Source organism: Pteropus medius, unplaced genomic scaffold, assembly GCF_902729225.1.
Source record: "Pteropus medius unplaced genomic scaffold, Ma_sr-lr_union100, whole genome shotgun sequence".
NCBI classification, from domain to species: Eukaryota; Metazoa; Chordata; class Mammalia; order Chiroptera; family Pteropodidae; genus Pteropus; species Pteropus medius.
This window is the reverse complement of record NW_024349800.1, coordinates 41,150,055-41,165,752: the sequence shown is the minus strand read 5'-3', so window position 1 is coordinate 41,165,752 and position 15,698 is coordinate 41,150,055. Positions and strand designations below refer to the sequence as shown.

The 15,698-nt window shown below is 36.5% G+C and overlaps 1 protein-coding gene and 1 pseudogene across 4 annotated transcripts in view; both read left to right on the top strand.

Moving 5' to 3' along the window:
- The window catches only part of LOC120621747 (atherin-like), a 64,030-nt gene that overhangs the window by 11,474 nt on the left and 36,858 nt on the right, over nucleotides 1-15,698 (top strand). The window contains exon 2 of one of the 4 annotated variants that reach the window (XM_039887356.1): nucleotides 9,096-9,967. The exons of the other annotated variants lie outside the window; for them this stretch is intronic. Coding sequence (XP_039743290.1) covers nucleotides 9,096-9,171 — 76 coding nt within the window. The 3' untranslated portion in view covers nucleotides 9,172-9,967. Of the gene's footprint in view, nucleotides 1-9,095; nucleotides 9,968-15,698 lie in introns of those variants that run through there. 4 annotated transcript variants of the gene reach the window in all.
- On the top strand, nucleotides 13-1,224 carry LOC120621748 (10 kDa heat shock protein, mitochondrial-like; annotated as a pseudogene).

Genomic DNA, 15,698 nt, shown 5'->3' with positions numbered 1-15,698 from the left:
CTCAAAAAAAATGCTGTTAAACAGCGAATCTACGTATAATGAATACATTGGGTTCTCAAAGTTCTCTAAAGTTTGTAACTTGGAATTAATTTCCCATGAAAATAGTGTGATTAATTATGGCTAGATTCTAAATCAAGGCTACAAAACCCAAGTAATATTAGTAGGTGTGGCAGGATAAGTAGATTAAGAAATCATGTCTTGTTTTCTTGCCTATGGGCTTATCATGGAAAAATGAGAAATATTTTCCCCTTCTCTCCATTGGGAGGTTAAGATGTGATTTCCTAAAGACTCAGGGAGGCAAAAGACTCAATTCTCTGGTTCCAGGAAAAGGGAAATGGCTTGAATTTGGATTTTTTGAACCCAAAGGGAGGAGAAAACCAGACAAGAGTCGGTTTCCATAAATAGCGAGGACCTATGTCCGCTCCAGAATAACAGATCAGATTGCTGTAGACCTCTCATGGTGATACCAGCAAGGATATTTTGTCAAAGAAGTAGTAAAAGTATTAATTTATACTAAGCTGAAACAAGTTCAGGATACATGTTGTAAACTCTAGGGTTACAATTAAGAAAGTAGTAAAGGTATGTGTAAACCGTATAATGTATAAAAAGTTTAAGAAAAAACATAGCAATAAGATAATTCACTCAAGCCAAAGAAAGGCAAGAAAAAGATAAAAAGGAACAAGTAATAAGTGGGATTTGTAGCACACAAAATAGTAAGATGTTAGCTATAAACACAAATATATCATTAATTAATCCTCAGTATAAATGGCATAATCTTCCATTAAAAAACAAAGATGATCAGAGTACAAACTGCGATGGCCAGAGTTATGGGAGGACAGACACTTCAGAAAGTACTCCCTGTCTTTGGCCGAGGATTAGTAGAAAAGAGTGCTGCTAAAACTGTCAATAAAGGAGGCGTTATGCTTCCAGAAAAACCAAGTGACAGTAGTAGCTGTTGGATCGGGCTCTAAAGGAAAAGGTAGAGAGATTCAAAAGGTTAGTGTGAAAGTTGGAGATAAAGTTCTTTAATATGGTGGCACCAAATAGTTCTAGACAACAAGGATTATTTCTTACTTAGAGGTGGTGACAGTCTTGGAAAGTATGTAGACTGAAATAAATCACTACATTACATGATGCTGCCCATTCCACCGAAATTCTGAAATCTTATCATGTAAATAATTTCCATGTCTCTCTTTTGTAATAAATTAATGATATCCAAACTGATGACATCTGGTGTCTCTTAAGATTTCATTTCACTGTACTGATATAAACATTTCCAACTAAAAATATATAAATAAAACAAATAAAAATTAAAAAATATAAAAACAATGGTTTCGAAATGTATATGCTTTTTACAAAAGATGCAAGAGTTAAAACCTAAAATTATAATACAAAGAAAGTTAAAAGAATAGAAAGAAAGATTTTATGTAAGCACTAAACCAAAAAAGCTGGTATAGTTACACAATGACATATAAAGTAGACTTTAAGAAAAGAAGCATTATTAGAAATAAACTGTGATATTTCACAATAATAAAAATATTAACCCATAAGGAAGATATAAATTATAATTTTGTATAAAACAAGCAATATACTGCAAAATACATAAAGCAAAAAAATTGCTGAAACTGCAAGAAAAATAGACAAATCTAGAATCATAGTAGGAAACTTCAACACATCTCTCAGTAACTGATAAAGAGACAAAAATTGGAAGGATATACAACATTTAAACAACCTGACTAATAAAATTGACACAATTAATATATACATAGAATATTTCACCCAACGATTGCAGAATTCATTTTGTTTCATGTGAACATGAAGCATTTACTAAAAGTGATTTTAACTTGGGGTATAAAGCAAGACACAATATTTCAAAAGCTTAAAACTACATCGACTATGTTTTATGAGCACACAGAATTAAGCTAACAGTCAACAATTTTTTAAAAACTACAAAATTCGCAAATAGATATTAAGCAATATATTTCTAAGTAGTCCATCAGTCAAAGAAAAAAATCACAATGGAAATTATAAAATATTTTAAACTAGATCATAATGAAAATCTGACATCAAAAATTTTAAGATGCATCTATGGCCATGCCACCCTGAACACGCAAATCTCGTCTGATCTTGGAAGCTAAGCAGGGTCGAGCCTAGTTAGTACTTGGATGAGAGACCACCTAGGAATACCGGATGTTGTAGGCAATTAAAAAAAAAAAAAAATTAAGATGCGGCTAAAACTGTATTTACTGGGAAATTTATAATCTAAAGGGCTGAAATTTATAGCTTTAAACAAGAATTACCTAAGTATCCATCTCAGGAACTTAGGGGAAAAAAAACAATTAAACCTGAAGAAAGTATTAAAAAGGTAATGGTAAAGTGAAGAAAAAAAAAGTAATAAAAAAAATGTACAGTAGAGAAGAGTCACGGAAAAGAATAATAAAACTGATAAATCTCTAGCAAGTTCACACATAAAAAACGGTAACAAAAGCAAACAAAAATAGTACATGTTACCCTTTAAGACTTGAAAAAGGAGGCATCACTATGGAGTGTACAGACTACAAAGTTGAAGTGAAAATATTTTAGACTGTTTAATATCAATAAATTTGAAAATTGAGATAAAATGGAAAATTTCTAGAACAACTCAACTTACAAAAAGTGATGCCAAAGAAATAGAAAATCTAAATAGTCCTATATCTACTAAAGAATTGAATAGTGATTAAAATCTTCACACAATATATCTCTCTATTCTGATGACTTCACCAGTAAATTCTTCAAGCCATTTAAAGAAGAAATCACAGCAATCTTATACAAACTCTTTTAGAGAATAGAAAAAGGAAGTATCAACTCATTGACTTCAAAGGATACAGGGGAACTTTTGGGGGAGGATAATGAAAAAATAAACGAAAAGATTCGGTATCATGATTATGATGATGATTACATTATAGAGTATATTTGCAAAATTCATTAAATTGTACTCTTAAAATTGGTGAATTTCACTGCATGAAAATTATATCCCAATAAAACTGACCCCTAAAAATGTGTTGCAAACTTAAACAGATATTTCAAAAAAGAATATATCCAAGTGGCCAATAAATATATGAAAAAGTACAGATTAAAATCAGAGGATATGAAGCAACTGGAACTCTCCTATGCTGCTGATGAGAATGTAAATTGGTGTATCACTTTGAAAAATTTCTTTGGCAACTTCTAAGAAAGCTGAATATATGAATAACCTATGACCCAGCAATTCCAGTTCTATTTGTAGTAGCCAAAATTTGGAAACAACCCAATGTCTATCAATAGTAGAATAGACATAGTATCAATATAGTGAATATAGTATAAATAAATTATGTATATTTATTTATACAATGTAATACTACACAGCAATGAGAATGAATGAACTACTGCTACACATGGATGAAGCTTATAAACATAATGTTGAGTGAAATAAACCATGCACAAAAGGGTAGATTTACTTAAAGTTTAAAAAAGAAATTAAATTATGATGATAGAAGTCAGAATTGTGGTTATATGACTAAAGGTAATAATTGAGTGGGAGTGTAAGTGGGGGGCTTCTAGAGTGCAGATAGTCCTTGACCTTCACAGTGTTACACAAATGTGTTCACTTAGTGAAAATTTATTGATATTCTACCTTTATGATTTGTGCCATTTTATGTATGTTATATTCAATAAAAGGTTTATTTCCAAAGTTACAATCACATGAATACCTGTATAACAGTCATAACACAGAGCACGATTTACAACCAAGTAAATTTTATTCATCTGATTTTGCCCCATCAAAAAATGTCTTATGAATGTAAATCCAAACATACAAAACAGAAAATTACTTGTAGCACAAAAGCACCTTTCACTTTACAAAGCAACACATCAAATGCATGAAAGGGATAAGGATAACACTATAGCAGATCCATTTTTCAATTTAGCAAATTTATCCTAATGAAAGAAAGAACTCAACAGAAGCACCAAGCTTGCTGTGAAAACGTTCATTTTAAACATTACATCTACTATTTCTACTAGTAAAACACTAAAATCTACCCAAATATCCAACCCCTGGATTAAGAATTAATAAATTTTGATATGCCAGTACAAGATAATAACATGTATTAAAAATGATGAATAAAAGACTTTGTAGAAACACTAAATAAAATTATAGGTACAATGTAAAGTAGAATAAGTGGAATATGATATGTACACCATGATTCTAAATATATGAAAGTGAACCAATAGGTAATATAAAAATATCAAAAGCTGTTGTTTTGGAGTGATAGATTTATGGATTTTTTTGAGGGATAGACCTCTCCTGCGCCTTCATGAATAGTCTTTATTATTATTTGGATCAGTTAGAGTTATTTTGTTGCAGCGAGAAAAGCTAACTTAAGTAAAAAAGATTTATGGAATCATGTAGGAGTAACTTGCAAAATCAAGGAAATACTGAATGACCCAGAGGGAAGACGAAGATCCAGAAAGGTTACAGAAATCTTAGAAACAGAAGTTCTCTAATCAGCTCTCCAGGATTCTCCCTTCTGATGGCTCGTTTTAGATACCTTTGTTCCTTTGTGCCTCTACTCAAGATTTAAATGATCAGAAGAGAAAATCTGATCATTCTAGCCAGAGTCAAGCATCTGCCTTGTCCTTTTATTGGCAAACACATCAGAACAACCTGGAGTTAAGGAAAGATGCTTCCCTAAGGGAGATGGGTAGTGTTATTATGAGAAAAGGGAGTAGAAGAATGCTGGGGTGTCAAAACAACAGTCTCATGAAATCTTACATCATCTTTTCTATAAATATTACATCATCTTTGCTAAATTCTTGCTAAATTCAGAGAATTATAAAGTAAAAGACTAATGAAAAAGCATCCTTCATCTCATTATCCATTAATTTTCTATTGCTACATAATAAATTACCCTCAAAACTAGAATGGCTAGAGACAAGATAAATTAGTAGTTGCCTAGGGCTGGGGTTTTTTTGGGGGTGGGGGTGGGGGAAATGCTGGGACTAGGGTGGTGATAGCTAAACAGTGATAGCTAAACAGTATGGGGTTTCTTTGTAAGTTTCTAAAAAAAAATTGCATTGTGGTGATAGTTGTACAACTGAATATGCTAAAACTACTAAACTTTTGATGGATGAGTTTTATGGTATGTGAATTATATCTGAATAAAGCTGTATTTTAAAATACTAGGGTAACCAGCTATCCCAATTTGCCTAGGACTTCCCTGATTTTATCACTGAAGGTCCCGTATCCCAAGAAATTCCACAGTCTAAGTGAAACCTGGACAATTGATACCCTACTTAAAATTTATCAGCTTAAAACAACAAACACCTGTTATTTCACAGTTTATTTAGTTCAGGGATTCAGGAGCAGCATACCTGGATGATTCTGGCTCAGGGTCTCTCAGGAGGTTGCAATTATCTGAAAGCTTGACTTGGGCTGGAGGATTGCTCCCAAGCTCATTCATGTGGTTTTAGGAAGAGGCCTCAATATCTTGCCATGTGAGTCTATTCATAGAGTGCCCTCACAACATAGCAGCTGGCTTTCCCTAAGAGCATGGGATGAGAGAGAGAGGGAGAGGGAGAGAAGGAGGGAGAGAGAATAACTTGGATGCTGTGGAGTCTTTTATGACTTAATCTTGAAAGTTGCATATCATTACTTCTGCCACATTTATGTGGTTATACAGATCACATAAAAGTAGATGAGAAAGAGTAAACATGTGGCAAACAAATTCTTGCTGGGCCACCCCAAAACAATGGGACACAGGGGAGTCCAATGAACAAATTTGCTTGGATCCTCCCTATCTGTCACACTTAATTCATATATGCTAAGGTTTATAGCAAAAGTGAATAGCTCCCTTCCTTTAAGCAAGTTTTTCTATCTGAATTCCTTTAGGCAGGTGAAGGGGAGGGTCAAAGGTTCTATCACAAGTCTTTTGATTCCTTAAAAATAACCAGCTTCAAATCAATGTCCCCTATGGGAGGTGAACATGCAGTGTAAACATATATATGCCTACTGTTAAAGTGTATAGCTGAAACTTATTGTATTTCGTTAACCAATGTCACCATAAAAAAATAAATGAATTAATTAAAAAAAAAAAATCAGTGCCCCAAAAGGTACATTTTGGGGTGGCAATCTCTGGTCCCCCTCAATACTAATGTCTGTCTCAGAATCTGTTTCCCAGGGAACCCAATCCGTGTCACCCTCTGGGGACTGCTACGCCTGGAGGATTAGAATGTGTGCACTCTTGTAGCTAGAGGTTGAAGGGTGATTCAGAATTAGCATAACCAGTTTGTCCTCTCAAAATGTATAAATCATGGGTCACTCCACCTTTCTTGAGATAGAGTGGTTAAATGCATGGAGAGGTGCCAGAAATTATACCACGTATGTTTCTTCAACAAAGTAGGAAACATTGCAACAATACTGAGTGATATTAAAGAGACAGAATCATTAGGAATTAATGTATTGAATATAGGTGAGGAACATAGGGCCAGTCAATAATTACTCCCAGGTTTCTTACCTGGGTGACTAAGTAAATGATAGTGCCATTTACTGAGATGAAATTAAACAAGTTTGGAGGAAAATAGAAGTTCAGTTTGAGGTGTCTTTAGGATGTTGAAGTAGAATTGTTCATTAGTCAATAGAGATGTAAATCTGTAGTGCAGGAGTGTGACCTGGAGTAGCAGTACATGTGCGTGTGCTCATCAGCATATGCCTAGTAATGATGAAGATCCCACAAAGCTAACGAAGAAGTATTTTAGGAAACAAAGGTAAATTTATTTTTTTAAAAAAACCCAACCTCTAATCAGTATTTTCAGAGATTTGAGAAAGTATTACCTACCTAAAATAAGAGCAAGGATGCTATAAAAAGAATGATCAGAAATATGAAGATGTTTTGAGAATGAAAAGCATAATTGGCAAAGCATAATTCAGAGGAAGAATTAGAAGATAGAGTTGATAAAATGTCCCAGAAAGTAGACTATGAGTAGAAGATGAGAGACGTAAAAGATAGTTCCATAATATTCATTCGACAGTCAATTAATAGTATTTTTATAAAGATCCTGTCCTGGTTCCTTTTTATTATTCATCCTCTGATGATTTTCTGGACTAGCTTTTAGCAGGGAGTTCATATGAGGAAAAGTCAGCGGTCTTGTGTTAGGTTGGAGAAAAGGGGAAGAAGGAGGGCCAGGCAAAGAAGGGGATAACTGATGGAGTGCTCCTTCAGAGAAAACTGAGCAGGGTGGATCCAGAGCTTTGGTGCAGGGCTCACCTTAAGTGAGAGGACACCCTTTCTTTGTGCAGAGGTGGAGAAACTTCATGCAGATGCAGATGACTTCATAGTTGGTGTCTTAGTCCATTGGGGCTGCTATAACAATACCATAAGCTGGGTGGATTATAAACAACAGAAATTTATTTCTCATAGTTCTGGAGGCAGGGAATTCCAAGATTAAGGCACTGGCACATCTGGGCTGGTGAGGGCCTGCTTCCTGGTCTTTTTTCACAGGGGGTAGGGGCAAGAGAGTTCTCTGGGGGCTGTTTTATAAGGGCACTAATTTCAGTTATGACAGCTATAACCTCAGAATCTAATCACCTCTCAAAACCCCTACCTCCAAATGCCATCTCATTGGAGATTAGGTTACAGAATATGAACTTGGGGCAGTGGGGGGACACAAGCAGGTGAGGTGATTGGAAATGGAAGGAGCTCTCTTCTGATAGTTTCTATTTTCTCTATGAAATATGAGCACTATTATCTGTTGAGGTTTGCAGGGTGAGCATGGAGCTTGGGGTGGGATGTGAGTAGGGTACTCTGAGGAGTATGGTGAATTTCTTAAAAGGACGAAAAAATAAAACTAAAGCTGGTTAAGGAAACAAGAAATGATTGCCAGGCTACTCTGAAGGCCCAGGTGAGTTGTAGGCCAACACTAGTAGATGGCTGAGAATAGATTTTGACAATCAGAGCCAAAGGGAGGAACCCCTAAAAAAGAGGAGGCAAGCTAGTCTCGTAATGAGAAGGTGTCTAGGTTCTTCTGAGGAGAGTTGTATAAATGAAAAATAGAAAAACATCCTCTTGTGAGTCATAGGCCTTGTTTTCCTCAGCAACTTGGTCCTGCTTATTTTCCTTTGATGTTTATAAAGGAATATGTGATTATAAAGGGGAAAGGTGAAGGGTTTAATAAACCGAGGATGCAGGAGAAAGAATAGCAGAAGTAAGAGACTCGAAAGCCTAAAGAAGAGAAGGAACAGCATGTACCCAGCGGGGAGGAAACAGTCGGGGAAAAGGGCTTCATGGATCAGCCCTGTTTGACACAGAAACTCCCTGCAGGGATCAGACACTTGGTCGTCTTCACTGTTCTACCCTCGGCATCTAGGACAGAGCCTGGTGCGCCGCCTAAGTGCCCAACAGACATCTGGTGAATGAATGAAGCCTGAGTATGGTCACTGAGTTTTTAAATAGCACATGAAAGTCTCCTTTTTATATTTTCCCCCTTCCTTTACAAAAAGTTTTCAAACAGAATTTGGGCCTGCTGGGGCCTTTTCAAAAGACAAATAGTCCTACTGCTGCTCCAAAGGACCGAACGCCCACCTCCCAATCAGAACTGCCTCTCTCTGTGCTTATTGGAAAGAGAAGCACAGCTTGCTTTGCAAGTCACTTGCATAGGAAATGGTGCAATCTGGGCTGTCCTTCATCCTTTTCAACCTCATTTCCTAAATTAAAGAAAGAGAAATTTAAGGAATCTTTGGAATATGAAACTTCTCTGGAATGATCTTTATTGAGCTGTGCTTGGAACCAGCTGAAATCCTGAAGGGCTGTCAAGGCAGCCAAGAGGAAAAGAAAATAAAAAATAATTTAAACAATCCTAGGCAAACTCTGAAAAAAAGTATCTAGAGCAGCTGCTATTTTTCCCTCCCCAGGATAGTTTGCCTTTCCCGTAGTTTGGTAAATTGTTATATGATTGTTTTAGATTATTTTGGGGTAGAAGAGGAGAAAGGAGGAGGGAGGACTATAGTGTTTAGGAAGTAGCACGATGTGGTTAGTTATACCCTGTAAAGCTGTTTTATACAAGCTGACTTCCTCTCCTTTTAGGATGGTTTATGGATCATCTTTCCAGGGCTTCCTCCATGGGGTGAAGGGCCATTTTGTCTGCCCTACAGTTACCTGAAAAGAGTGCAGGAAAAACAGTATGTAGTCTGTTAGATGGGCAAGGAACACTGACTGCACTAAAAGATTTTCAGCAGTGGTATTCCCAGCCTGCCCTTTTGCTGTGAGCAGTGTACAAAGTCCAAAAGCATTTCCCCTGAATTCTCTAACCTCCCCACTGCCAGACTGGCTGGGCTGGTTACCAGAAGCACTGAGAGGATGGGGAGGAGGCGGCCCATAAGTGTGGCCATTTGTTTGCAGCCTCATTCTCACCCCACTGTGAGGTAACTATTCCGAAACTGAACTGGGTTAGAGAAAAGAACTGAAACTGATTTGCTCATGGTCCGTCTGGGTGAATGTTGACCCAAGACTGAAGCACAGAATTGCTGCAACCCAACCTGGCCGGGGCACACTCCGCTGAGTCCACCGGCTCACCAGGAATGCAGCTAGTCTGGAATGTAGCACAGGGGCCCAGAAGTCTGACCCCAGGCCAGGACTTTAGAAAAGGGAAGAGGGGAAGAGCTTTTCTGAGGCAGAGTGATTACCTACATTCATAAAGGTGCAAAGGATTAAAAAAAAAAAAAATTCACACATTAGAGGTAAATAAAAATTTTTTTCTACCCCTCCTCCCACCTCTATTTCAGCTTCCTATATCAGGCAAATGCTGATTTCAATTTGGAATGTATCTTTTTATCTTTTCAGAGTTTTATATACCTGTATTATTTATCTGTATATTATATATTTGAATATGTGTGTGAGGTGTGCATACACACATAGATTTAGAGAGAAAGGGAATTTTTCTTTGACCTAAATGGTATATCATATAGTTGGATTGTTTTACAATTTGCTTTTTTTTTTTTTTTGATTTAGTCATGTCTCAGAGATTTTTCCATCAGTGTGTTCTAATTCTTTTCAACTGATGCGTATTCTTGCATAACTCAGATGCATCACTGTTTAATCACTTCCTCTTTCGATAATCATTTAGGTTGTTCTAAGTTTTCACTCCTACGAATACTATGTCAGCAAGCAACTTTGTAGCTGCTTCCTTTTTGTACATACGCAAGTATTTCTCTAGGATAAATACCTACATGCAGGATTGATGAGTCAAAAGATAGGTGCAGCTACAGCTGGAAAGACTACTACAGCCTGATGGGTTCTCCAAAAAGACTTGACCAATTTATATTTCCAGCTATGGTATTATTGTGGAAAAATCCCAAACCCAGTCCAGCAAAAAAACCAAGCGGTAACTTGGAGACAAGGAGAACTCAGGTTTATTACGCGAGAGAAGGAGAACTCAGGTTTATTACACACGGTCCCAGAGGAGCTAGGGCTCTGAAGATCTGGGCGGAGTGCTCGGTGGCAACATTCCTTATATGCAAGGATTTTACACAAGCAGATTGGTCAGTTTGAACTCGAACCGTTACAAATGGCGGGAGTTGCCAATGAATACAAATTGTTACAGGAAGTGGGATCTGCCAAGGTACAAGGTTCTATAAGAGGTGGGGGCCGATGGGTACAAACAGTTACATTTACAAGTTGAGCAAAGTGCAAGTGAGCTCTTGCATGAGCTCCTGCATACAGCAAGCCTATTTACAGAAGCAGAACAAAGAGTTGATTAACTTTTTGATGTAAATTCCTCAAATTTCCTCTTCAGAATAAGAGAGCACCTCTTTCCCAACACCCTTACCAACACTTGATATCAATCTTTCTTATGTATTGCCAATCTAACACCCTAAAAATGGTATCCTTTTGTTTTTATTTTCATTTCCCTCAAAACTGGTGAGACTGAGCATCTTTTCAAATGTCTGCCATTCGTGTTTTCTTTTTTTTGTGAATTGCCTGTTCATAAGTCTGTTCATTTTTCTATTTTGTCTTTTTCTTGAGGACATGTAAGAGCAAGTCATTTGCTATATACGTTGCAATGTTCTCAGTCTATTAGTCGAATTTTAATCTCATTTATTTCTTTTGTTGGACAGAGTTAAAGTTTTGATAAAGTAAAATTTAATCTTTTTCAATTCTTTTCTTTTGGCTTTTGCATTTTATGTATTATTTCAGGAGATCTTTTCTACTGCCAAGGTCTTAAACATGGTCTTCCTTATATTTTCTTTTAACAGTCTGATAGTTTTTTTTCTTATATCCATCTAGAAGTTATTTTAATAAGTCATGTGTGGTTTAAAAAAAAAGTAAAAAAAATTTTTCCAATAATAGCCAATTGTTTCAACATCATTTATGGAAGGGTCCATTCTTTCCCTTATTGTTTTGAAATGCTACCTTTATAACATACTGAATTCCTATACACACGGGCTCTTTTCTGGGCTCTCTGTTCTTTTCCATTGAACTGTTGATCAATTCCTGTTCTTTTGGAAATGTATTGAATTTATGGATGATTTGGAGACAATTGTTACTTTGATAGCATTAAGTCTTATTCAGGTCTTTGTCTAGGTTTTATAGCTTTTTCTTATAGTTATTGTACACTTATGAGGTTTTTCTTCTTTTTTTGGTGGCTATTTTCTAACTCTTATTGCTATTGTGAGTGGAATTTTTTTTCTTATCACACTGTTTTTTTTGCATGTTGACCTTGCATCATGGGTCCTAATAGTTTTTCAGCTGATTTTCTTGAATTTTCTGGGTAGCTGATCACATTATCTGCAAGTAGAAACAGCCATGTCTCTTCATTTCTGTTTTGTCAGTACTCCTCCAGGTAAGAATAACAGAAACCTAATTCAAACAAACTTAACCAAAAGGAATTTATGGGCTCACTTAAGAAGCCAATATGGCTGGACCCAGGGTATTAAACAATATCATTAGATCTTAGCCTTGCTTTCTCCATCTCTCCAGTGTTCTTCCCCATGGCTTGGCTCCATTTCTAGGCAGGATCTCCCTGTGTGGTGACAAGAGGGCTACCAGAAGCCCCAGGCTTACATCCTATTCTCTCAGTAATAGAGTTTTTTAGTGTTGCTATCTGCAAAAATTCTAAGATTGGTTTTAATTTTTCTGATTTGGTCATATGCTCATCCCTGAACCAATCAATAATTTTAGTCAAGAGATTAGACGATGCTTACGGAGAAAGACTGGTTCTCTAAGGAAAATTGGAATAAGGAGAAATGGATGCTAGGTAGACAAATATGGTGGAGTAGACAGTAAAACAAAACAAAACAAGACCTGTCTACTCCACCATATGTAAACCTCTTTCAATATGTTCAATATTTAAATCTCTGATTCTTTTCTTTGATCTTATCACCTTCCTCTCTTATTTATTTGTTTGTTTGTTTGTTTGTTTATTGGTCTGGTATGAATTCCTCTCCATGTGGCAGCTTCTATTTCTGGCTCTCTTTTCTAGCATTAGTTTCCTCCCTACCTCCCTGCTTCTCTTCCTTCCTTCCCGTGGACTCCACCTGCCCTATCTTGTAGTTTATGGTTATCTCCATCTAGTTTATGGGACTCCCTGACCAGACCTTGGTCTTATCCTTTAGTATTGTAAATCCAATCTTTTCTCCAGGGTCAAATTCTGGCTGTGAGACTGTCTGATTCTTCCACCCTCCCTAGGTATGCAAATTTGTACAAGCCTATAGCCCTAGGCAGCTCTTTTCAAGGAGGTAGCCCTATCCCAGCCCTTGATTTCAGGTAAGTCTTCTGCCTCACGTGGGGGATATTTAGCCCCTAAAACCCTGTGTGTGTCTAGCTTCTGAATGCCTCTGTTGGCTTTAGCAGAATCCAACAGGTCTACGCTTTGAGCACTTACCTTATTTTTCTGTTTCATTTTTGAAACACAGAGGTGTTTTTGAATGTGAATGTGCCTGACATTTCTCCTATTTTGCATTTTATCTGTAATCACTATCATTTTAGTTTAGTGTTCCTCAGAGTACCATCTTGGCTATAAATCAGCTCCCATTTGCTCTGTTTGTGATCTAGCTTCCTCTCCCCACTTTCTCTTGGAAACTGCTCTCTCTGAGGTCCCCCCATCATTTCCCAGTCACCGAATTAAACAACTTTTTCCTTAAGTTCTCATTTTTCTTCATTCCTCTGCAGCATCCAACAATGTCGATCTTTCTTCCTTTAACCCCTTTATCCCTTTGGCTAATAGGATGATCCATTGTCCTGTTTCACTACTTCTTCTGACTCTTGCCTTTTTTTTTTTTTAAGAGCTTTCGCTTCCTCCTTTTATTTTGTAACTGTAGATGTCCCACAAGGTCAAGGCCTTTGCACTCCAGTTTTACCTTCTTTTTCCTTTAATCTTATGCATTTTCATGTGTTCGATTACCTCTAAAATGAGCCCTTATCTGTATCCCAGGACTCTTTCCCTCCTGAGTTGTATAGCTATAAATCTGCCTGTGGTATGTACTACTTGATGTCTTGCTATTCCATCAAATTTTCACCCCTTTTGAGCCTCCCAAGTTCCATCTCAGATATCGTCTTTCTTTTAGTTTCTAAGGTTCAAAAATCACACCTATTTTTGATTCCTCCTATCTTTTCCAGGGCCAGTTAATTACCCATCCTATTGGTCTTTTTTCCTTGAATTTCCTTTCTTACCATTGCACTGTTCATGCTCTTGCTGTGATCTTTTATCAGTCCTCTTTCAGACCATTTCAGTTTTGCCAGTGAAGCAGGATGGTTAAATGTGGCAATATTTTGATGTGTTTGTGTCAAAATTTGTGATTTGGACCTTCCCAAACCCCAAAAAACACAATGTAAATATTCATCACATCGATATTTTTTCCCCTGCTCCACTCTCTCTGCTACTAAGGATGAAGAATGCTTTGTTTTATGGGCAAAACATCAAGATTGATGTGTTGTGCTGATCCGAGTAATGGGTTTGGTCCGAAAATGCCAAATCGTTATATCAGAAAGAGCAAGAAGCTATTCCAAAGAAAATAATTCATTCGAGCTGAGTTTTAAAGGATGAGTAGGAACTATTTTGGGAACCCAGCGAGGAGGGGTTTATATTCCAGACAGAAGAGACTGAAGGTTTAGACCGGAGGAAGTTTAGACCATCATAGCTTGGAAGATGACTGCATGGGTTATCATATCTAAAAAGAGTTTTAAAGATGAAAATGAGACCATGAGTCAAGTTGAGATCTCAATCCCCCTCATTTCACTGCTCCCTTACTTGTGAAATTCCTATAGATCTGTCTGAGGCCCATCTGAAATGCCAACTTCTCTCTGAAGTGTTTCCTTTAGCCCCTGGCTGGAAGGTATCTCTTTTTCTTTAGAAACTCTATAAGTTTTGGTTTCCAAGTATTTTATAGCTTTGTATTCCTTCTCCCTTATGTACAAAATTTCTTAAGAATCTCTTGCTTATCTTTGTATCTCCTCCATCACTTGAGTCTCTGCTCTGTATATACTCTCTGCCGAAGAAATAATAATTGAACTGAATCTACACTTTCATGGGAAAAGGACATCCTATGGGATTTAATAAATAAGAACCTTAAATAATGAAATGTTTCAAGGAATTTGAATAAATCGAAGCTCCATCCTGAATAATTCATGCTAATATTTGAAGAAAAGAACAAAAGCTTATCTAATAATTCAACACACTGCTCTTTATTTTGGTCCATAAAAGGGGATCTCATGCTTAGTTTTGGTGGTAGCTCAACTCCGGAAGCTTTGAAATGCAGATTAGATTAATTACATCACAATTATATTTGAAAATTGAAAAGAAGCATTTTTCAAAAGGCAAATTCCAAATTTATGTCATTTCAAAGGAAGTGTCATTTGGAAAGAAACTGAATCACACCATGAAATATGTGACATTTCTTTCAGTTTCCACTCTCTTTTATGCTAGTGGTAGGTTCATGTGATATGTAGAAATGTACTTAATCAAGTTTAGCCTGATCTCTCAAGTTAAGAAAATGTATATGTAGTATTTCTGAGACAAGAAGAGACACATTCTTTTTTTAGCATACATACCTCCTATGCTGCTGCATTTGTCTTATTCCTTACTTGAAAATTTGGCTTTGGTTTATAAAATCTACAAATTTCTATTCATTTAGAACAGGACTAAGAATAGCCTGGAACCCTATGGAGATGAATGATATTTCAGAGTGTAAGTCTCATTTTCCTTTCAATAAAGATCACAGCACTGTTATTTGTATTTATCTTATAGTACACACATTCAGGACTACCCACCTGGGAATGGCACGTGAATTCTGGTGCCTTCTATTTTCTGAGCTGTGTGATGTTGAGCAAGTCACTTAATCTCTCAGGTAAAATGTGGGGGCTGTTGCCTAAAATTCCATAATTCTGTGGTTTATGTATAACTGTATAACTAACTCGAATGATGATCTCTTTGAAAATTAAAAAAAAAAAAGCTAATGGCCATAATAAATGCCTACTATTGAGCCCTGAGTTGTATTTTTAAAATAACTTTAAGACAGAATAGAGGGTCTGAAAGTCCCTTCCTTTATATGAATTTTATATGGGATATGTTTGCCTGAGGTAGCACATGTCAAGTGTTAGGAATCCATAGATACTACTAGACTTAGAAGAGATGGAGATAAGGGAAATGAAATTTTCTTAATTTGAAAATTAAAGAAAAACAACAACAACAAC